This window comes from Microcaecilia unicolor, chromosome 11 (genome assembly GCF_901765095.1).
Source record: "Microcaecilia unicolor chromosome 11, aMicUni1.1, whole genome shotgun sequence".
NCBI lineage: Eukaryota > Metazoa > Chordata > Amphibia > Gymnophiona > Siphonopidae > Microcaecilia > Microcaecilia unicolor.
The window spans coordinates 138,279,583-138,303,256 of NC_044041.1; the positions used below are offsets into that span (position 1 = coordinate 138,279,583).

Consider the following 23,674-nt stretch of genomic DNA (forward strand, 5'->3'; position numbering starts at 1 on the left):
GAGTGAACCTGGCGCAGAATTGGAAGTCACCTCTGGTGCCTTCGCTGGTACGCTGGTACACTAAATTACGCTATATGTGTGAAATGGAGAGACTGACAGCAGTAAAATGTAAGACAATGCCTAGGTGGGAGAAGACCTGGAAGCCTTTCTTGAATGTGGAGTAGGGGAGAATGTTACTAGTCTGAATGACAGGAGGGAGTTATAGAGTTGGGTACAGGGGGGGGAGGGAGGCCTCGGGAGGGATGTAGTAAGGACGGAGGGGGAATTAATTTTTTTTTTTTCTCTTTCTCTCTCATTGGGGAGGGGGGATTTTACTAATGTAATCAACACAGGGGGGGGGGAAAAAACAAAAAATCGAAGTTACTTGGGGATTTCTGGTAGATTGATACAACTTATTGTTATTGTTAATTCTTGTAATCAGACTTCTGTTGTCTCGCTGAGGTGTTATAAGATGTCTACAAGTTGTCTTGTATCAATATAAGTATAATAAAGACTTCTACAAATTAAAAAAAAAAAAATACTAGGACTAGGGGGCATGCGATTAAACTACAGTGTAGTAAATTTAAAACAAATCGGAGAAACTTTTTCTTCACCCAACGTGTAATTAAACTCTGGAATTCATTGCCGGAAAATGTGGTGAAGGCGGTTAGCTTAGCAGAGTTTAAAAAGGGGTTGGACGGTTTCCTAAAGGACAAGTCCATAAACCGCTACTAAACGGACTTGGAAAAATCCAAAATCCCAGGAATAACATGTATAGAATGTTTGTACGTTTGGGAAGCTTGCCAGGTGCCCTTGGCCTGGATTGGCCGCTGTCGTGGACAAGATGCTGGGCTCGATGGACCCTTGGTCGTTTCCCAGTATGGCATTACTTATGTACTTACTTAAGTACTTATGATTTCAATTACCCGATATTGACTGGGTAAATGTAACATCAGGGCACGCTAGGGAGGTAAAATTCCTGGATGAAATCAAGGACTGCTTTATGGAGCAACTGGTACAGGAGCCGACGAGAGAAGGAAAAATTCTAGACCTAGTCTTTAGTGGGGCGCATGATCTGGTGCAGGAGGTAATGGTGCTGGGGCCGCTTGATAACAGTGATCATAATATGATCGGATTTGATATTAACTTTGAAGTAAGTATACGTAGAGGGGCCTAATCGAACGCAAATGCCTATCTCCATTGGCGTCTGTGTCCGAAAACGGGTACGTGAAGAGGCGGGACAGACCGTATTTTTGAAAAAATGGACGTTTTTCAGCTGGGCGTTTGTTTTTTTTTTTTTTTTTTAGAGATAATGGAAACTAAAAATGCCCAGCTCAAAAACGTCCTAATCTGAGCCATTTGGTCGTGGGAGGGGCCACGATTCGTAGTACACTCGCCCCCCTGACATGCCAGGATACCAACTGGGCACCCTAGAGGTCAGTGCGGTGGACTTCAGACAACGCTCCCACATGCATAGCTCCCTTACCACGGGTGCTGAGCACCCAACCCCCTCCCCCAAAACCCACTACACACAAATGTACAACACTACCATAGCTCTTAGGGGTGAAGGGAGCACCTACATGTGGGTACAATGGGTTTTGGAGGCCTCCCATTTACCAGCACAAGTGTTACAGGTAGGGGGGATGGGCCTGGGTCCACCTGGCTGAAGTGCACTGCGGTACCCACTAAAAGTGCTCCAGGGACCTGCATACACACAGGCCTCTAGGACTTGTTGCTGCTATATAACATTGGCACACCAGTTGACACCTGAAGACTAATCTCTCCAAAAACGTCCTTTATTGGAATAAGCACGCTTACTCACAGTTAACTGCAGATCAGAGGTTGTGCCCCACTGGCAATGAGTCTCCCTGGTACTGAGATGAGGAGTAGGTCCGAGCTGGCAGAATGGTGTACAATGCCCTCTTTCAGCCACATTCAAGGTAAGAACTAAGTTATGTAACGTGGCTAACATGTGAAAGGAATCTAAAACTGGCTTACAAAAATGGCCACTACCTCATGGACTACCGGAAACAAAACAGGGCACACTCTGACCCAGTAAGCAGGAAGAAAAGCACCATGAGAGTAGAGCCTACCAACTACCAACATCGTGAGCATTTGCCAAAAGCTAGTGGAATCACGGAGCCCAATACCACCACAGTGCATTGCTGATGTGACTCTGCAGTGCGCATAACAGAAAAGGTGTCACACTCACCCGAGAGCCACATCAGAACCAGGGAAAGGCTGTCACAGGATAGAACACATTCTGCTGTCATGGAGGTGGGTACGGCATTTGAGGCTGGCATACTGGCTGGAAAAAAAGTTTTTAAAGTGGGTTTTTTTTTTGGTGGGAGGGAGTTAGTGACCACTGGGGGAGTCCGGGGAGGTCATCCCCGATTCCCTCCAGTGGTCATCTGGTCAGTTGGGGCAATTTTTTGGGACCTGTTTGTGGAAAAAAAAGGGTCCAAAAAATGTGACCCAAAATCGTGGTAAAAACGCCTTTTTTTCGATTATCAGCTAAAGACGCCCATCTCTCCACGGCTAATAACTACGCCCCAGTTCCGCCTTCACCACGCCTCCAACACGCCCCCGTCAACTTTACCTGTTTTCGCGACAGATTGCAGTTGGAAATGCCCAAAATCGGCTTTCGATTATACCGATTTGGGCGCCCATGGGAGAAACATGCCCATCTCCCAATTTGGGTCGCAATATAGGCGTTCTCTTTCGATTATAAGCAGGATAGGAAATCAAATATGTTAGTGTTTAACTTTAAAAAAGGAGACTATGATAAAATGAGAAGAATGGTGAAAAAAAACTTAGAGGAGCGGCTGCGAGGGTCAAACATTTATACCAGGTGTGGATGCTGTTCAAAAACACCATCCTGGAAGCCCAGGCCAAATATATTCCGCGTATTAAAAAGGCAGGATGGAAGACCAAATGACAGCCAGCATGGTTAAAAAGTGAGGTGAAGAAAGCTATTAGAGCTAAAAGAAAATCCTTCAGAAAATGGAAGAAGGAACTGACTGAAAATAATAAGAAACAGCATAAGGAATGTCAAGTCTACACACATAGCACTGAACTCCTACATACATGAGCACACGGCCCTCTCGACACGTTATAGAAAACATACATTTTTCTGATATGGTAACAAAGCAGGGAAATTGTTGGTCCAAGTGACATAAGACACTGGGAGAGCCGCATTATATTGCTACAATCCGTACCTGGGGGGGGGGGGGGGGGGGAGGTCTAAAATGGATGAAATTGCAGACATATTTACTATTTATTTTTGTGAGTTATATTCACAACAAGATTCCTCTCTCAATTTTCTCCAGTGGCCCAACGGTATTAGAACCAATCGGGCATGCCACACTTGGTTCCAGAGACTCAGTCCCAACTAAACGGCCCTATAGCTGTTAAAGAAGAGGTTATTCGAAATCTTAGTTTGCACTCAGCCTCTGGCCTTGATGGGTTCACGGGCGAAAACTATAAGATGCTCTCCATACATACGGGAACACACATCCTACACCATGAGAGGCCAAATAGATGCAGAAACATTCTGGATTCAAATATACAATATCAATTGGACAACACAAACGGACTCTATATTCTATAGTCAGAATGGAACAAAAGACGAAATAGCACCTTTACAAACTAGAACCTCACGCAGACACAATTCGACACCGTGGTTCAACGAAGAACTGAAAACATTAAAAACACAATCCAAGAAACTGGAACTCGCATGGAAAAAAATAAAAGATGAACACTCACTCTACGCATGGAAACAATTACAAAGGAAATACAAATACGCAATAAGACAAACCAAAAGGTCATACTACAAAACTAAAATAGGGCCGGATTACAAAAATACGATGAAACTATACCATCTTGTGAACAAATTACTAGACACAACGCCGATCACCACAACCAATACTGACATCCCATCGGCAGACAACCTTGCTAAAAAGTTCAACGAAAAAATTACAAACTTACGCAAAACGCTACCTCAGGACAACACGGACATCGAAAACTTCATCAACGAACTGGACCCATCAACTGGCGAATACCCAGCGGACCGATTCTGGTAAAATTTCGCTCTACTCACCACCGATACAGTTACCCAAGCGATCAAGAGGTACTCCAACAGTCACTGCCAGTTGGATACCTGCCCCAGCTACCTAATAAAATCCGCCCCCCACCACTTCATAACAGACCTCACTTCCCACCTAAACTTCATGCTTCAACAAGGCACCTTCCCTAAAGAAAAAGGCAACATCCTACTCACCCCAATAACAAAAGACACCAAGAAGAAAGCAAATGACATTACCAACTATCATCCAGTGGCATCTATCCCACTGGTAGTCAAACTAATGGAATGCCTGGTAACCAAACAACTTAATGATTACATAGACAAATTCACAATACTACACAAATCTCAATCAGGATTCCACCCCTACACAGCACCGAAACAGTACTACTTACTCTCTTAACTAAATTCAAGCAGGAAATAGCAATAGGCAAAAGTATACTTCTCCTACAATTTGACAGGTCCAGTGCTTTCGACAGGGTCAATCATAATATACTATTAAGACTCCTAGATTATTTCGGTATCAACGGAAATACACTCAAATGGATCAAGGGTTTCCAAACCACAAGGACATATCAAGTGAAATCTAGCACAAACATATCATCAACTTGGAAACCAGACTGTGGAGTACCGCAAGGCTCACCATTATCACTGATCCTCTTCAACCTCATGATGACCCCACTAGCCAAGTCCCTATCCATTCATGGCCTTAACCCATTCATATATGCTGATGGCATCACAATATATATCCCCTACAAACATGATCTGACAGAAATCACCAATGAAATCAAGCTCAGTTTGAACACCATGGACTCATGGGCAAACGCATTCCAATTAAAGCTCAACACAGAAAAAACACACTGTCTCATCATCTCGTCCCAATACAACACATACAAATCCACAAACATAAACACCCCAGGTTATACCCTTCCTATCACAGACAGCCTGAAAATCCTCGGAGTAACAATTGACCGAAACCTCTCACTACTGAACCAAGTGAACTCTACCATAAAGAAAATGTTCCACTCAATGTGGAAACTTAAACATGTGAAACCGTTCTTCCCAAGGGAAATATTCCGGAACTTAATACAATCAATGGTATTGAGCCACGTAGACTACTGCAACGGAATCTATGCGGGTTGCAAAGAACAAATTATAAAGAAACTTTAGACCGCTCAAAACACAGCAGCCAGGCTTATATTTGGAAAAACACGTTTTGAAAGCGCCAAACCACTCCGAGAAAAACTGCACTGGCTCCCAATCAAAGAACATGTCGCTTTTAAAATCTGCACCTGGGTTCATAAGATTATCTATGGCGAAGCCCCGGGATACATGACAGACCTCATAGACCTTCCAACCGGAAACACAATAAGATCAGCAAGAACATACCTAAATCTTCATTACCCAAGCAGCAAATGACTCAAATACAAATCAACGTATGCATCCAGCTTTTCCTATTTAAGTGCACAACTATGGAACGCATGGCCAAAAGTAGTAAAAACAACGTACGACCACCTAAATTTCCGGAAAGAACTAAAAACACACCTGTTCAGAAAAGCATATCCCACCAACCCAACATAAAAGCCTGAGTACCTGCAACACAACAAAACCAAAGATCGGAATGGACACATCTCAACTTCCCTTTTCCTCCATAAATTCCCCATTATACCTACCTTACATGAACCCAATCCTACCACACTAACACCTTGTATTTGTTCATACCGGAACTGGCGAACGCCACAACGGTATTATGTAAGCCACATTGAGCCTGCGAATAGGTGGGAAAATGTGGGATACAAATGTAACAAATAAATAAAAATACAGCTTTTGATACTGTTACTAGACTACTATGAAGCAGTTATAACATCAAGGAAGTTTCCAGCCCATGCAAACACAGCGTTGATAACTCTCATTCCTAAACTGGGTAGACCCCATGAACATCTAGGGAGTTATTGTTCCATATCATTAATCAATGTAGATATGAAAATCCTTTCCAGAATTTTGTCCACGTGGTTGGCACTGGGATTGCTAGCCATAATACATCATGATCGACTCCTAACCATGACTCTCTTACTCAACACCCTCACTTATCACCCCTTCCACTGCAATTTCCCCACCTCTAGCTGTCTATTCGTCTGTCCAATTTAGATTGTAAGCTCTGTTGAGCAGAGACTGTCTTTTCATGTTAATTTGTACAGCGCTGCGCAAGTCTAATAGCGCTATAGAAATGTTTAATAGTAGTTGTAGTAGTAATGATCAGACTGGATTTGTAAAGGGTCTGTTTTAAATGTTCACAAAGTACTACTAGCTATGACCTACTGTAAGCAGCAGGGCATCCCTTTGTTAGTGGCGAGCCTGGATGTGGAGCATGCATTTGACCGAGTGAAATGGCTGTTTTCATACGAAACTTTGTCTTATGTGGGTATTTCTGGATGGTTTTATAGAGTGGTAGAGGCCCTCTACACTGACTCTCAGACGGCTCTGTTTGTTAACAGAGTTCGTTCGTACAACTCCATTTCCTATCTTTTATGGCTCTAACGATTTTTTGGAGAATCTTCCCCTGAGTGCCAAACATAACTTACCCCCTGGAGACAGATATGCGTATTTTCAATTAGCTCATTATGTGCGCCAGCTGCCTTGGGGAAAATCTGTGTGAAGACATGCATGAAACATTGAACAAAGCTCTCACACTGAGCTCACAAAATATGGTTCCTTTGGCATACCACCATAAGTATTTGCAATACTCATCTGAAGAGCTGGATTATGCTCGCCTGGCACACCAATGGACAACTGACTTACAAACACCTCTCACCATGGCTCATATTCAACACACTCTCCATTCCACAAGGAACCATACTCCTAATGCGTTATTCTGTGAGTTACAATACAAATTTGTATTACGTTTATTTATTTCACTTTATTGTGCTGGCAGGCGACCCTGGATCGTATATTTTGGTTCTGCCTGAAGATCAAGGACTTTTGCAGCCAATTAAAACAGACAATACATTCACAATGGTCCGTTTCAATCAGATTAGATCCTAAGATTTTATTTGAAGACTATGGTTTGTCTTCTCCCACCTACCCAGGATTGTTGGGATTTCTTAGAAGCCTAGTACTTTTGACTAAAAAGGTCATTCTATTTTATTGGCATGATTCTCGGACACCGACCCTGTCTGCCTGGCGATCTCAAATGATCACTTTACTCTCCCTGGAGAGGCGTGATATTGAAGACAATTCTTCTGTTAAAGGAAAACATTTTCAGCATTGATGGAAGTCCTTTTAGTCCACGCTCCGTCCCGCAGCCCGTAGCCATCTCCTGAACCAAATGGAGTTTGGTTGAATAACCTTCTGTGGTACATAAAACAAGAGAGGGATAGATGGAGGAGGGGGCTTATTGAATATCTTTGCGAGACTATATTGTTGAATTTATATCACTTGTACTGTTGACTTATGTTGAATTTAATAAAAAGGATTTCCACAAACAAAACTTGTTGCTTACACACAAAAAAAATTGCACTCACCAGACCACTCCTTAGAGGGAAACATTGGTGCGAGCTCCTCCAATTTTGTCTCCAATTCTGTAATACTGCTCTTAACCTCATGCAACTCTTCTATAAATTCAGAGCGCATGGCTTTCATTTCAATCAATACCTGCTCTAAATGTGCCATCTCCTCTGGCACTCTCTCACATGGCCTGGCTACCTCCAACTTAGTAGGCCTCTCTGACTCGGTACCATCACAAAACTCTGGGCCTGGCTGGTCTTTTTAGAATTTGGTGATCTGGCAGTCTCCTGTATCTTTAATGCAGTAAGGCAGTATTTCCACCTGTCTGGCTATTAAAATACAATTTGTGGGGTGAGTAACACAATCAATTAACACTACATATAGGTGTTAATTAATTTTCAGAAAAGCTGGCAGAGCTTGGCTACAGTGTGACTGCCACCATCAGTGCTCAGTATCACTCCCTCTCCATTTGCACAAATATAGCAAGTTAAAGGGGCCATGTTTTCAACTAGGAAGATTTACCCAGCTAAAACTTTTGAATAACCTAAAGAGACCTTAGTGGAAAAGGGAAAGGAGAAGACCAAAGATCAAGTTAGACTTATGACAGCACAGTGGACAGACTGGATGGACCAAATGATCCCTTTCAGACAATATTTTCTAAGGGCAATAACAGATGGTCTTTAGTAGGAAAGGTATTTGCTTTTATTCTGTGCTGTCATATTCTGTATTTGTCTATTTGGTCCAGATATGTTTTTTCTGTCATGGAGATTGTCATACTGGTCAGCTATGTCAGAAAGAAGACCGCTACCAAACTCAAACTGAATACCCACTCTTCTTTCATCTAGAATTTGTTCAGAGTGCAGTTGAGATACAGTGATCATACCATTCAAAAAATCCCATATATTTAAAAAGAAATTGGATATCTTTGTGAAAAAAGGTATTATAACAATATCGTTAGGGTAACTCAGGTTACTGTGGTCTGTTTGAAGAGCAAGAGTTCATATCCTTGACTGTGTACCATTTACATAGGTTTTCTTTCTAAAACTCTTCTCCATCTTTTGTTGCAGGAGATGCACTTCCACCCCAAAGCCCTAAAAGATGTGAAAGGTCAGATTGGTGCCCCCATGCCTGGTAAAGTCATTGATATCAATGTAAAAGAAGGTGGCAAGATAGAAAAAGGCCAGCCACTCTGCGTCCTCAGTGCAATGAAGATGGAGACTGTGGTCAACTCGCCCATGTCTGGCACCATCAAGAAGGTGTTTGTGAAACCTGACATGCACCTGGAGGGCGATGATCTCATCCTAGAAATAGAGTGAAGAGTTTATCATCTTTCATTCTCTTCCTATCTTTTCACTTTCCTGGACATATCCTCTCCCACATTCTGTGCCAAGGGTAGCAGCTATGTTTATGTACCACCAACAATACTAGAAAACAAAGTTAAACAAACTATATCAGCTGTACCTCCTCACTGCATTCCAAGTTATTTGTTGAAACTACAAGTCCCATAATGTACCATAATAAAAACTCAATGAAAGGAATTTGAGCAGCTTGCATCTTGTAATCTACAAAAAATATTATAGAGCCATTGACCCTCCCAAATTTACCGAGGACAAAATAGCTTTAGACTTTGGCATCCATCATATCATCAGCATATGATTTCCTTTTAGGCTGAGACTGACAAAGATCTTTGCAGCAATCATGTCAGAAATAAAACTGTCAGATTTACTTGGTAACTTGCATGAGAAGGCATGGGAACAGTGTTCACAGAGCCCGAGTTGGCTCAGAATTGGAACTAATTATGGCAAATAAAGTAAAGCCTTAAGAGAGGGGATGTGTTCAGATGTTTGTTCATAACTGTGTAATTGTTATTTCATATAGAGAGATGATTTTTAAGAAATCCATACTTGATGGTCAAGGGCTGCTTAATATAGAAGTTGCTGGAAAATAGAGAGAGAATTCTCATCACAGGTCAGAGAAAAGTAAAGGAATGTAGGTCTCGGCTAGCAGGAAATTGGAAACGTTGTACAATCTGTCAGACCTCACTGTCTCAACACTTGCCCACAGCAACAGGAGAAGAAAGTGCTGAGCACCATAGGCGGTCGGTGGCTCAACTGTTTGGGGAAGCTAAAGGGGGTGGGGCCAGGGGTGGAGCTTAAATCCATAATTGTCTGATAACACACAGAAGAAAATAAATAAATAAAAATAAAAGTCACAATTAATTCCTTTTATTAAATTTAGATATTAGATATGTATCATATGTCAAAGAATAAAGTGGTTGCTCAAAGCATATACTAACCACAATCGCTCAACTGCAAAACACTATGCACAACTTTGCGCAAAAACACACTCAGAACCTTACTGTACCATAAATATTACACTGGGCAGACCTAATACACCAATATACCACCCATACGGAAAATGCAGACCGTCAACAATATGAAACAAGGGATTATATCATCACAATTCTCATGTAGAGCCACAAAACACCCTAATTCATGTTTAATGTGGGATAAAATGCCATAAATAAGTAAATAAATATAAACTTTTAATGTTGAGCACCTGATTCTCAAAGTGGACATATTCCAAACACTATAATGAAAATAAAATGATCTTTTCTACCTTTGTTGTCTGGTTGTCCGATTCTGCTGCTATCTGTTCTCAGTGCAGGTCAGGAAGTCATCCTCCTTAAATATCTCCCTGGCAACCCAGCCAACCCCCCCTCCCCCTGCTCTCCCAGCAGTAAGGTAAACAAACCATAAACCAATTTCTACAATTGGTTACACAAGGCTAGAGGGCTTTCACTGCAGCTCCTGCTGTGAGGATGGAGGTAAATCAACAATTTAAACCTCTCAGAGCACAGCAGGGGAGGCTTAGCCTGTCTAAGCCTCTTATACCGTGCGCCTATGCTGACCACCACTTCTGCTAACAATGAGAAACACTAGTTTGGAGATAACATAAGCCGTTCTGTGCTACTCTGTAGCTACTTTAAATTTACTTTGGTTGTAACTAGTCAAAAATAAATTGCTCAGCAGGTGTTCATGTTCCAGGAAGAGAAAAGCATGCATGTAACCCTTACCCTAAATCCCCTTTTTTTTAAAGAGTGGACAGTGAGTTCCCAGGTCTCTTCTAAGGAATGTGTGTTCTACTGAATATAATAAGGACATCTTTGGAAGGGTGAAACTTTAATTTGCTTAGATCAAGGAGTACATGCAGTTCTGTCTTGTATCTATATACATGCAACAGCAGAAAATCTCTCTTCATTCCTATTTCATTCTTTGCCTCTTTCCTTTCCTCTTTATTTTCCTCACTTTATTTCCTCTTTCACCTGAGAATAAAATTCAAAGTTATACTAAAAGCAAATTAGTAGCAGGGAAAAAAAACACCAGAAAGGGTTTTTGTATTATAAGAAGAGCAAAGGATGCTCTAATGCCCTGAGCTTGACTGTATGTTTCAGCTGGTAATGCTGTGGTTTACACTTTGCCTTTGCCCTAAGGTCAGTATCCTGAATCTTCAGCCAGAAATTTTCTATGGCCTACTTTGAAGTAGTTCTCCTTGCTTCCCGAGCTAGAGTTTAAACAGGCTGTTTTATTTGGCATAGGTGACTCAAAAATCAGTGGACGACGCTCCAGATGATTAAAACTGTTTATTAAAGGATGACCAAGACTCGACACAGCTGTGTTTCAGCCTACTAGGCCTGCATCAGGAATCTATTCCAAGAGATCATAAAAAAGATAATGAATGGTACATACATATCAAATCATAAATGTTCAAACCAGCTTAAAACATAAAAATAATAATAATGAAGTTTGACACAGTTTTACAAAATATTGTGAAAATAATAAAAAGATAAGACCAAACTTTAATACAATTTCCCAATTGGAAAATGACATTGCTGTATATATGCCTCTGGCTAAACATTGTATAGAAAGGAATCATAAATTTGAACAGCTACGTTGTCTAATTATTGAGCAACTAATAAATAACAACAGAAGAGGGGATGTTTCTCGTGTTTTACATCAAAAGGAGCAGAAATGGATTTATTATTTGCAAACTGTTTATCCAGAAGGTTTAAACGGACCGATGGAATGGGAAGCATTTTTTTAATGTTAAAAAGGTGTATTCTCAGAATATATTATCATCCGAAGAGAAAAAGAAAAAAATTTTTTCCATACATGTGTGTACATATATTCTTTATTGTAACTTGTTAACAATCATAAAGAGTGACAATTCCTCATGGACATTTAAGACTTTTTTTAAAGCAATTTCAAACTATACAGTATAACAAAATTTATATTAACCTTCCGTAATGATGATTGTATCACTTTAAATCTTTCAACAGAAGTGATTGGACAATAGGATATAAGTAGGTTAGTTCAGTGATTGGTTGTTTGAAATAATCACGGAACTCCCACTGGGTGGAGCTACTAATGTTGGCGTTCTATATTAATAGCCGCCATGTTCTGAACCGAGGTTCGCGATGGATAGAAAAGAAATACATTTAATTGTTTTTGTATATTTCTCCTGACGAAGAACGCGAAACAGTGGGGTCCCTTGCTGTCGAGAAAATTAAGAAGACATCATGGCTGAGCAGATTTTACTGCTCTAGCAGCTCCTACGTTTGAGTATTTCACTTCGCAACCGGAACTATATCGGACTGAAGGATTTAAACTAGAGTTGAGAACCGGTTATAATTACTTTGGATGGATTGTCTCTGATGGATAGAAGTGACAATATTCCCAGGTTTTAAGATAAGTGGTTTATTTCAACATGAAAAAAAGATTCTAATCAAGCAATGAATGAATGAATGAAGGTTCTCTGTTTGAATATTGCTTCAGTATATAGCCTTAAGAGGACTGCGAAGTGATCATACATACTTTTTCTTTACTTCCATTCAATACTCTCTGTGATATAATGCACTTATAGTCATATTGATATTTGAAGTAGATCATTAAAATACCCCTCCATCCGTTTTTTATTCACAAGATCCTTTTCTTCCTTATGTAGGGAGTTTTTTGTTACTTGTGGATGTTTTTTCGGAAAGGAGGAGGAGCCCATGATACAGGCCAATTCAGTGGAGTCCTAATTAATGGTTCCCTGGGCTATTGAGGCTAGTTTATAAAGTATATGATATATATCAGTATTGTGCAATTTCTCACAGAGTGTATAGCAAGAGTGCATTCATTAGTTTTTTGATATTGCTGTATAAACAAAATCTCCCAAAAGGTGTATTGCCATATAATAAAAATATTTGCCTTGAGTACATATAGCATCTCTAATTTTCATTAATCTTCACCATTACAATTTAACTTGTCATTTTGTCAGGTTTTCACAATTTAATCTGTATTGTTTGCAACGTCTTTCTTATAACATTTTTTGTTTAATGTGTGTCCATGTGTTTGACCTTTATTTGAGATTAGAAGCTTTTGTATATATTGTATATTCATGTATTGATTTGTGTTGTCATATTTTAATTCGATATATTTTTCTATTAGATATTTCAAGTGGATGATTTTACAAGAGGTATTTATATATTTTATATATGTGCATTCTTTTTATATACACCTTTTGGGAGATTTTGTTTATACAGCAATGTCATTTTCCAATTGGGAAATTGTATTAAAATCTAGTCTTATCTTTTTATTATTTTCACAATATTTTGTAAAACTATGTCAAAGTTCATTATTATTTTTATTTTTATATTTTAAGCTGATTTGAATATTTATGATTTGATATGTACCATTCATTATCTTTTTTATGATCTCTTGGAATAGATTCCTGATGCAGGCCCTAGTCGGCTGAAACACAGCCGTGTCAAGTCTTGTTCATCCTTTAATAAACAGGTTTAATCATCTGGCGCATCGTCCACTGATTTTTGAGTCATTTTTGCTATGTTATATACTGTATATTCTTGTGGAGATTTGTTTCTTATGTGGCATAGGACCAGGCAGATTTTAGTAACACAAACTTTCTAGCATAGCTAAAAGAATTGTTTTTGGCCCAGAGAATATCTTGAACATCAAGCCTGTCATCCCTACCATTAAGCATCATGTCTTTAGGAGTGTTGTTTTGTAGAATAACATATGCAGCAAGGAAACTGCTGCTGAAAATGACTTCACTCATCAGATTGAGATTGATGTCAAAGACTAGGCAAGACCCATGCTTTACATTCTGTGCCTCTGGATTGATAGATCACAAAAAGGACATGTAATGGGGTACCAATCTGTGGTCTTATAATTTTCCCATGTAAAAGCAATTCAAAGATAAAATTACTGTTTGCTTGGCTTCAGTACCTCCCACTACTGCACCTGATCCTGTACATTCCAGGTGGGGTTTTCCATAATTAATCAGAATCATTTCCCATGCCTCATTACTCAAGTATCACATTTTGAGGAGGTTCATTTGTCAAGCTAGTCTTAAGTAAAACATAACACAAAAATTGTTTATTGCATTCTATTAAAGACTTATGTTCTAATACCTTTTTTTTCCATCTGTGTTGGCATTAAAATAAATATGAAATTGTGCTCGGCCTGCTTTTTTGCCAGTGTTGGGAAAACTGTACCAAGTCTTTTCATTGATTAACAATTGTTTTTCTTAGTCTGAAAAATGTTGCTGCTGGAATTCCTATGGTTGCTGCTTGATGTGTGAAGAACGTCAAAGAATACCAAAGGAAAGAGAAACACACTAAACCTAGTTCCAAATGTACAATGGATTAATTTTCACTGGACTCATAAGGATTTTTGAATCCAATGACACTCATTTGCCTTGTTTCATCTTCTAATTGTATTTATAGCTGCTGTAGGATGTGAACTGCTCATTCTCCGAGGACAAGCAGGCTGCTTGTTCTCACGACTGGGTTGACATCCACGGCAGCCCCCACCAACTGGAACAAAACTTTGTGGGCGGTCCCGCACGCAGGGCACGCCCACCGCGCATGCGTGGCCGTATTCCCGCCCGTGCGCGACCATTCCCGCTCAGTTTTTTTTGATTCCGCGCTGGAGAGAGACGTGTTATCGTCTCTCTCTCTCTCTGTCAGCCCCGGAAACCGGATGAGTTTTTTTTCTGAGTTTTTTCTCTTTCTTTTGTACGCGTTCGCGTTTCTTTTTCCTCCAAAAAAAAAAAGTTGTCCCCTCGTCGTCTTTAGCTGCAGGGGCGCCTCGTTGCGGCCTTGTGGCCGCGCGGTTGTTTATTTTCGGGTGTGCTTTTCACTGCCACCATAGACGACTTTGATTTCGCCGACGCGATTTTTCCGTCGATGTCTTCGAAGGTCCCAAGTGGATTCAAGAAGTGTGGTCAGTGTGGCCGGCAGATCTCGCAAACCGATACCCACGCTTGGTGCCTCCAGTGCCTTGGGCCGGAGCATAATACCAAGACGTGCATCTTGTGTCTCAGCTTGCAGAAGCGGACACAGGTGGCGAGGCAAGTTCTTCAGGACCGTCTTTTTGGAACTTGCGCTGGCCCCTCGACGGCATCGGTGTCGACGGCCGGATCTTCGGTACCGGTACCGATGTCGACGAAATCGGCACCGACGATGGCACCGACCCCAGGAGTACAGGTACCGTTGGCCCGCCGGTCTGCCGGCGACGGCGGGGGTGAGCGGCCGCATGGGCAATCGGCCCCGGCCACTCCCTCTACCCAGGGCCATCGGGACCGAACCCTGTCAGACCCGATTCCTCAAGGCCGGGGGGTTCTACCTCCTCTTCATCTCTACCACCCAGCGCCGATGACAGGCACCGAAAGAAAGCCAAAAAGCACCGTCATCGGTGGCCCACGGCGCATGGGACCACCAGCTCTGGCGCCTCCAGAGATGACTCGACGCCGAGGAAGCGGCAGTGCCGAGAGGAGCGTTCCCCCTCGGTCGAAGAGGTATCGCTGCGTCAGTCCATGGGTGCTTTGGTACCATCTCCTGGACCCGAGCAGCTTCCGACACCCACACCGGCCCCCTGCCTTTCCCGACAGCGGGCCTTGACGAGTGCCTCCGAGCCATCCTTTCAGGGATTTTGGAAGGGCTGATGCGCCAGGCTTTGCCGGCACTGGGGGTGCTTGCGCCCCCGGTGCCGTTGATGGAGGCGCCGGTGTGCTCCAGCCCGATGCCAAGGCCTCCGACACCGACGCCGCTTGCGGCACCGGTGTCGACCGCCACGCAGGTGGAATCCCCATCGACGTCGATGGAGGGAGCTTCATCCCCGCCGACGCGGGAGTCCACCGCTCGACGCCACCATCGAGGACATGGTTCCTCGAGTCGAGACGGGCCCGGTTCAGGTCAGAGCTGCAAGAGCTCATGTCCGACACCAAAGAAGAGGCCTCGTGGGGGGAGGAGGAGGACCCCAGATATTTCTCCTCAGAGGAGTCTGAGGGCCTTCCCTCCGACCCCACTCCTTCACCGGAGAGGAAGCTCTCGCCTCCTGAGAGCCTCTCCTTCGCCTCCTTCGTCAGGGACATGTCTATTTGCATTCCCTTCCCCTTGGTCTCTGTGGATGAGCTGAGGGCTGAGATGCTCAAGGTCCTCGACTATCCATCACCACCTAGAGAGTCTTCCACGGTGCCGTTGCACAATGTCCTCAAAGAGACACTGCTTCGGAACTGGCTGAAGCCCTTATCTAACCCCACCATCCCCAAGAAAGCGGAGTCCCAATACAGGATCCAGTCTGACCCAGAGTTGATGCGGCCCCAATTGCCTCATGACTCGGCGGTCGTGGACTCTGCTCTCAAGAGAGCATGGAGTTCGAGGGATACCGCCTCGGCGCCCCCGGGGCGGGAGTCTCGCACTCTGGACTCGTTTGGGAGGAAGGCCTACCAATCTTCCATGCTCATGACCCGCATCCAGTCGTACCAGCTCTACACGAGCATTCACGTGCGGAACAATGTGAAGCAACTGGCGGACCTGGTCGACAAGCTCCCTCCGGAGCAGTCCAGGCCTTTTCAGGAGGTGGTCAGGCAGCTGAAGGCGTGCAGAAAATTCCTGTCCAGGGGTATCTATGACACCTGTGATGTGGCATCCCGAACTGCGGCCCAAGGTATAGTGATGCGCAGACTCTCATGGCTGCGTGCCTCTGACCTGGACAACCGCACCCAGCAACGGCTGGCGGATGTCCCTTGCCGGGGGGATAATATTTTCGGCGAGAAGGTCGAGCAGTTGGTGGACCAACTACACCAGCGGGAAACCGCCCTCGACAAGCTCTCCCACCGGGCGCCTTCAGCATCCACCTCAGCAGGTGGACGTTTTTCCCGGGCCAGGCAGGCTGCACCCTATGCCTACAACAAGCGTAGGTACACCCAGCCGGCCCGAAGGCCTCCTCAGGCACAGGGACAGTCCCAGCGCGCTCGTTTCCGTCAACAGCGTGTGCCTAAGCAGCCCCCTGCGCCTCCACAGCAAAAGCCGGGGACGGGCTTTTGACTGGATCCATGGGAACATAGCCGCCATCAAAGTGTCCGTACCGGACGACCTGCCGGTCGGAGGGAGGTTGAAAGTTTTTCACCTAAGGTGGCCTCTGATAACCTCCGACCAGTGGGTTCTCCAAATAGTGCGGTGCGGATACACCCTGAATTTGGCCTCCACTCCACCAAATTGCCCACCGGGAGCCCAATCCTTCAGCTCCCAGCACAAGCAGGTACTTGCAGAGGAACTCTCCGCCCTTCTCAGCGCCAATGCGGTCGAGCCCGTGCCACCCGGGCAGGAAGGGCAGGGATTCTATTCCAGGTACTTCCTTGTGGAAAAGAAAACAGGGGGGATGCGCCCCATCCTAGACCTGAGAGGCCTGAACAAATACCTGGTCAAAGAGAAGTTCAGGATGCTTTCCTTGGGCACCCTTCTACCAATGATTCAGAAAGACGATTGGCTATGTTCCCTGGATTTAAAGGACGCTTACACCCACATCCCAATACTGCCAGCTCACAGACAGTATCTCAGATTCCGTCTGGGGACACGGCACTTTCAGTATTGTGTGCTGCCCTTTGGGCTCGCCTCTGCCCCACGGGTGTTCACGAAGTGTCTCGTGGTGGTTGCGGCGTACCTACGCAAGCTGGGAGTGCACGTGTTCCCGTATCTCGACGATTGGCTAGTCAAGAACACCTCGGAGGCAGGAGCTCTCCGGTCCATGCAGTGCACTATTCACCTCCTGGAGCTGCTGGGGTTTGTGATAAATTACCCAAAGTCCCATCTCCAGCCAGTCCAATCTCTGGAATTCATAGGAGCTCTGCTGAATTCACAGACGGCTCAGGCCTTTCTTCCCGAAGCAAGGGCGTAGAATCTCCTGTCCCTCGCTTCCCAGACCAGAGCATCTCAGCAGGTCACAGCTTGGCAGATGTTGAGACTCCTGGGTCATATGGCCTCCACGGTTCATGTGACTCCCATGGCTCGCCTTCACATGAGACCTGCTCAATGGACCCTAGTTTCCCAGTGGTGGCAAGCTACCGGGAATCTAGAAGATGTCATCCGCCTGTCCCTCAGTTGCCGCAATTCGCTGCACTGGTGGACCATTCGGACCAATTTGACTCTGGGACGTCCATTCCAAATTCCGCAGCCCACGAAGGTGCTGACGACGGATGCATCTCGCCTGGGGTGGGGAGCTCATGTCGATGGGCTCCACACCCAGGGGCTGTGGTCCCTCCAGGAACAAGATCTTCAGATCAATCTCCTGGAGCTCCGAGCGGTCTGGAACGCACTGAAGGCCTTCAGAGATCGGCTGTCCTACCAAATCATCCAAATTCGGACAGACAATCAGGTTGCAATGTATTACATCAACAAGCAGGGGGGGCACCAGATCTCGCCCCCTGTATCAGGAAGCTGTCGGGATGTGGCGTTGGGCCTGCCAGTTCGGCACGCTTCTCCAAGCCACATACCTGGCAGGCGTAAACAACAGTCTGGCCGACAGACTGAGCAGAGTCATGCAACCGCACGAGTGGTCGCTCCATTCCAGAGTGGTACGCAAGATCTTCCGAGAGTGGGGCACTCCCTTGGTGGACCTTTTCGCCTCTCAGACTAACCACAAGCCGCCTCTGTTCTGTTCCAGACTACAGGCACACAGCAGACTGGCGTCGGATGCCTTTCTCCTCCATTGGGGGACCGACCTCCTGTATGCTTATCCTCCCATACCCTTGGTGGGGAAGACCTTACTGAAGCTCAAGCAAGACCACGGCACCATGATTCTGATAGCGCCTTTTTGGCCCCGTCAGATCTGGTTCCCTCTACTTCTGGAGTTGTCCTCCGAAGAACCGTGGAGATTGGAGTGTTTTCCGACTCTCATTTCGCAGAACGACGGAGCGCTTCTGCACCCCAACCTTCAGTCTCTGGTTCTCACGGCCTGGATGTTGAGGGTGTAGATTTTGCTTCGTTGGGTTTGTCTGAGGGTGTCTCCTGGGTCTTGATTGCCTCTAGAAAGGATTCCACTAAAAAGAGTTACTTTTTCAAGTGGAGGAGGTTTGTCATCTGGTGTGAGAGCAAGGCCCTAGAACCTCATTCTTGCCCTGCACAGAACCTGCTTGAATACCTTCTGCACTTATCAGAGTCTGGTCTCAAGACCAACTCAGTAAGGAATCACCTTAGTGCGATTAGTGCTTACCATCATCTCTGGAGAGCCTTTAGTAGTTTGATTCATGAGAGGCTTGCTTTTGTCAAGGCCCCTGTCAAGCCTCCTGCAGTGTCATGGGATCGCAACATAGTCCTCACCCAGCTGATGAAACCTCCTTTTGAGCCACTGCATTCATGCCATCTGAAGTACTTGACCTGGAAGGTCATTTTCTTGGTGGCAGTTACTTCAGCTCTTAGAGTCAGTGAGCTGCAGGCCCTGGTAGCTCATGCTCCGTATACCAAATTTCATCACAACAGAGTAGTCCTCCACACTCACCCTAAGTTTCTGCCAAAGGTGGTGTCGGAGTTCCATCTTAACCAGTCAATTGTCTTGCCAACATTCTTTCCCAGACCACATACCCGCCCTGCTGAACGTCAGTTGCACACATTGGACTGCAAGCAAGCGTTGGCCTTCTATCTGGAGCAGACACAGCCCCACAGACAGTCCGCCCAATTGTTTATTTCTTTCGACCCCAATAGGAAAGGGGTCGCTGTCGGGAAATGCACCATCTCCAATTGGCTAGCAGATTGCATTTCCTTCACTTACGCCCAGGCTGGACTGGCTCTTGAGGGTCATGTCACGGCTCATAGTGTTAGAGCCATGGCAGCGTCAGTGGCCCACTTGAAGTCAGCCACTATTGAAGAGATTTGCAAGGCTGCGACGTGGTCATCTGTCCACACATTCACATCACATTACTGCCTCCAGCAGGATACCCGACGCGACAGTCGGTTCGGGCAGTCGGTGCTGCAGAATCTGTTTGGGGTTTGAATCCAACTCCACCCTCCAGGACCAGATTTGTTCTGTTCAGGCTGCACTCTCAGTTAGTTGTTCTTCGTAGGTCAATTTCTGTTATGCCCTCGCCATTGCGAGGTTCAATTGACCTGGGTTCTTGTTTTGAGTGAGCCTGAGAGCTAGGGATACCCCAGTCGTGAGAACAAGCAGCCTACATGTCCTCATAGAAAGTGAATGATACATACCTGTAGCAGGTGTTCTCTGAGGACAGCAGGCTGATTGTTCTCACCTACCCTCCCTCCTCCCCTTTGGAGTTCTTTTTACTCATTCTTTGGCTTGTCATTCAACTGAGCGGGAACGGTCGCGCACGGGCGGGAAGACAGCCGCGCATGCGCGGTGGGCGTGCCCTGCGTGCGGGACCGCCCGTGAAGTTTTGTTCTGGTTGGTGGGGGCTGCCGTGGACGTCAACCCAGTGGTGAGAACAATCAGCCTGCTGTCCTCGGAGAACACCTGCTACAGGTAGCATGCTATGCTCCTTCCAGTCCTCACTATTCCTTGCCAAACAGGACTATTACACCCAATTGACTAATTCTCTCAGCTCTAACCCTCGTCGTCTCTTCGCCACCCTTAACTCCCTCCTCAAAGTGCCCTCCGCCCCCCCCCCCCCCCCGCTCTCTCCTCAATCACTGGCTGACTACTTCCGCGACAAGGTGCAAAAGATCAACCTTGAGTTCACTACCAAGCCACCTCCTCCTCTTCACCCTTCAACCCTCTCCCTCAACCAACCAACCCAGACCTCCTTCTCCTCCTTTCCTGATATCTCTGAGGAGGAAACCGCCCGCCTTCTTTCCTCCTCAAAATGCACCACTTGTTCCTCTGATCCCTTCCCCACCAACTTACTTAACACCATCTCTCCTACTATCACCCCCTCCATCTGTCATATCCTCAACCTCTCTCTCTCCACTGCAACTGTCCCCGACACCTTCAAGCATGCCGTAGTCACGCCACTCCTCAAAAAACCATCACTAGACCCTACCTGTCCCTCCAACTACCGCCCCATCTCCTCCTACCCTTCCTCTCCAAGATACTTGAGCGCACAGTCCACAGCCGCTGCCTTGATTTTCTCTCCTCTCATGCCATCCTCGATCCGCTTCAATCCGAGTTTCGCCCTCTTCACTCGACAGAAACAGCACTCTCTAAAGTCTGTAATGACCTGTTCCTTGCCAAATCCAGAGGCCACTACTCCATCCTCATCCTCCTCGATCTATCCGCCGCTTTTGACACTGTCAATCATGACTTACTTCTTGCCACACTGTCCTCATTTGGGTTCCAGGGCTCTGTCCTCTCCTGGTTCTCCTCCTATCTCTCCCACTGCACCTTCAAAGTTTACTCTCATGGATCTTCCTCCACCCCCATCCCCTTATCTGTTGGTGTTCCCCAGGGATCTGTCCTTGGACCCCTTCTCTTCTCAATCTACACCTCTTCCCTGGGCTCCTTGATCTCATCTCATGGTTTCCAGTATCATCTCTATGCTGATGACACCCAACTGTATCTCTCCACACCAGACATCACCGCGGAGACCCAGGCAAAGGTATCGGCCTGCTTATCTGACATTGCTGCCTGGATGTCCAACCGCCACCTGAAACTGAACATGTCCAAGACCGAGCTTATCGTCTTTCCACCAAAACCCACTTCTCCTCTTCCTCCACTTTCTATCTCAGTTGATAACACCCTCATCCTCCCCGTCTCATCTGCCCGCAACCTCGGAGTCATCTTTGACTCCTCTCTCTCCTTCTCTGCGCATATCCAGCAGATAGCCAAGACCTGTCGCTTCTTCCGCTTTAACATCAGCAAAATTCGCCCTTTCCTCTCTGAACACACCACCCAAACTCTCGTCCACGCTCTCATTACCTCTCGCCTGGACTACTGCAACTTAATCCTCACCGGCCTCCCACTTAGCCATCTATACCCCCTTCAATCTGTTCAGAACTCTGCTGAACGTCTCATATTCCGCCAGAACCGATATACTCATATCACCCCTCTCCTCAAGTCACTTCACTGGCTTCCGAGCAGATACCACATTCAATTCAAGCTTCTCCTTCTTACCTACAAATGCACTCAGTCTGCTGCCCTCACTATCTTTCTACCCTCATCTCCCCTTACGTTCCCGCCCGTAACCTCCGTTCACAGGATAAATCCCTCCTCTCAGTACCCTTCTCCACCACCGCCAACTCCAGGCTCCGCTCATTCTGCCTCGCCTCACCCTATGCTTGGAACAACCTTCCTGAGCCCTTACGCCAAGCCCCCTCCATGCCCGTCTTCAAGTCTTTGCTTAAAGCCCACCTCTTCAATGCTGCGTTCGGCACCTAACCCTTACCGTTCAGTGAATCCAGACTGCCCCAATTTGACTGCCCCTATCGGACCGACTGTTCACTTGTCTATTAGATTGTAAGCTCTTTGAGCAGGAACTGTCTCTCTTTGTTGAATTGTACAGCGCTGCGTAACCCTAGTAGCGCTCTAGAAATGTTAAGTAGTAGTAGTAGTAGTACAGGTATGTATCATTCGCTATGCCAAGTATTTTTAAAATATCTTATTGTAGATAGTGAAAATCATGATTTAATTGCAATATATGTACACATTTACATTTTTGATTGTCAGATTGGTAGCTGCTTCAGTCAATGAAAAGTGTCAGAATAATGAATATAAGTCTATAACTTCGATCACATTTAGCACAGTGTTTTGGAATATGTAGTTCTTTCCAGAACAGATTGTGCATGCCCTGCAAGTGAAGAGGCAGACCTCATCTCAAAGGGCAACTGGCATAAAATTGGAGGCACAGAGGACTATTGGTAATTAGGGACCACAATAACATGATGACAGAAAAAGGCCATATGGCCTATCAAGTCTACCCATCCATATCATCCGCTGTCTTTTCCTCTCCCTAAGAAATCCCACAGGCCTGTCCCATGCTTTCTTGAATTCAGATACAGTTCTTGTCTCCACCACCTTGTTCCATGCATCCACCACCCTTTCCACAAAGAAGTATTTCCTTAGATTACTTTTGAATCTATCCCCTTCAATTTCATCTTAGGCCCTCTTGTTCCAGAGCTTCCTTTCAGTTGAAAAGAGACCTGCCTCCTGTGCATTTATGACATGGAGATATTTAAATGTCTAAATCATATCTCCTCTGTCTTGTCTTTCTTCCAAATTTATACCTAGTGTGTCTTAATACGCTTTATAATGAAGAGCACTGACCATTTTAGTAGCTTGCCCTCTGGACCAATCCCATCCTTTTTATTTTGCATAACCCTCAGAAAGGATCTCTATATAAAATTTTGGTTAAGTTTGGGAATCAGCCACTCTGTGAGTAGTGCATTGTTCTCTCCTCAAAACCTTCTGGAGAATTGCCTCAAAATTTTCAGGCCAGCCACAGTTTTTCTGTCGTCATTCAAATGTGTTCTATAAAAGTTATGTCTATGCAAGACTGCCACGAAGTTCAGATGTTTTCCCAGTGAAACCAAGTAAACCTACTCAGGATGATGAATGGAATTGCCAAAATGGAATCTGTGGGCTAGTTAAAGTGACTGTGACACCTACTCATAACTGCAAGTAATTAAAAAAAAAGCCAGCTCCTGATTTGTTCTTTCAGAAGAAAGAGCAATAAACAAATTCAGAATGAAGCTAAGCTGTGATTATTCAAGACTATAACGGGGTTCTAGATCCATGGGAGACAGGGTGAACTAGTCCTGGATTGGAGCCCCCACTCTTCATCCCCTGTGGTTCCTGTGGACTTACAGGGCCAATTTCAATT

General features: G+C 45.1%; 1 protein-coding gene across 4 annotated transcripts in view; it reads left to right on the forward strand.

The window, feature by feature from the left end:
* Window positions 1–9,401, forward strand: part of PC (pyruvate carboxylase) — a 1,188,093-nt gene extending 1,178,692 nt beyond the window's left edge. For all 4 annotated transcript variants that reach the window (XM_030220280.1, XM_030220278.1, XM_030220277.1 and 1 more), the window contains one exon: window positions 8,632–9,401. In XM_030220280.1, the coding sequence (XP_030076140.1) occupies window positions 8,632–8,880 (249 nt within the window). In that variant the 3' untranslated portion in view covers window positions 8,881–9,401. The remainder of the gene's footprint in view (window positions 1–8,631) is intronic.
* Window positions 9,402–23,674: the final 14,273 nt, after the last annotated feature.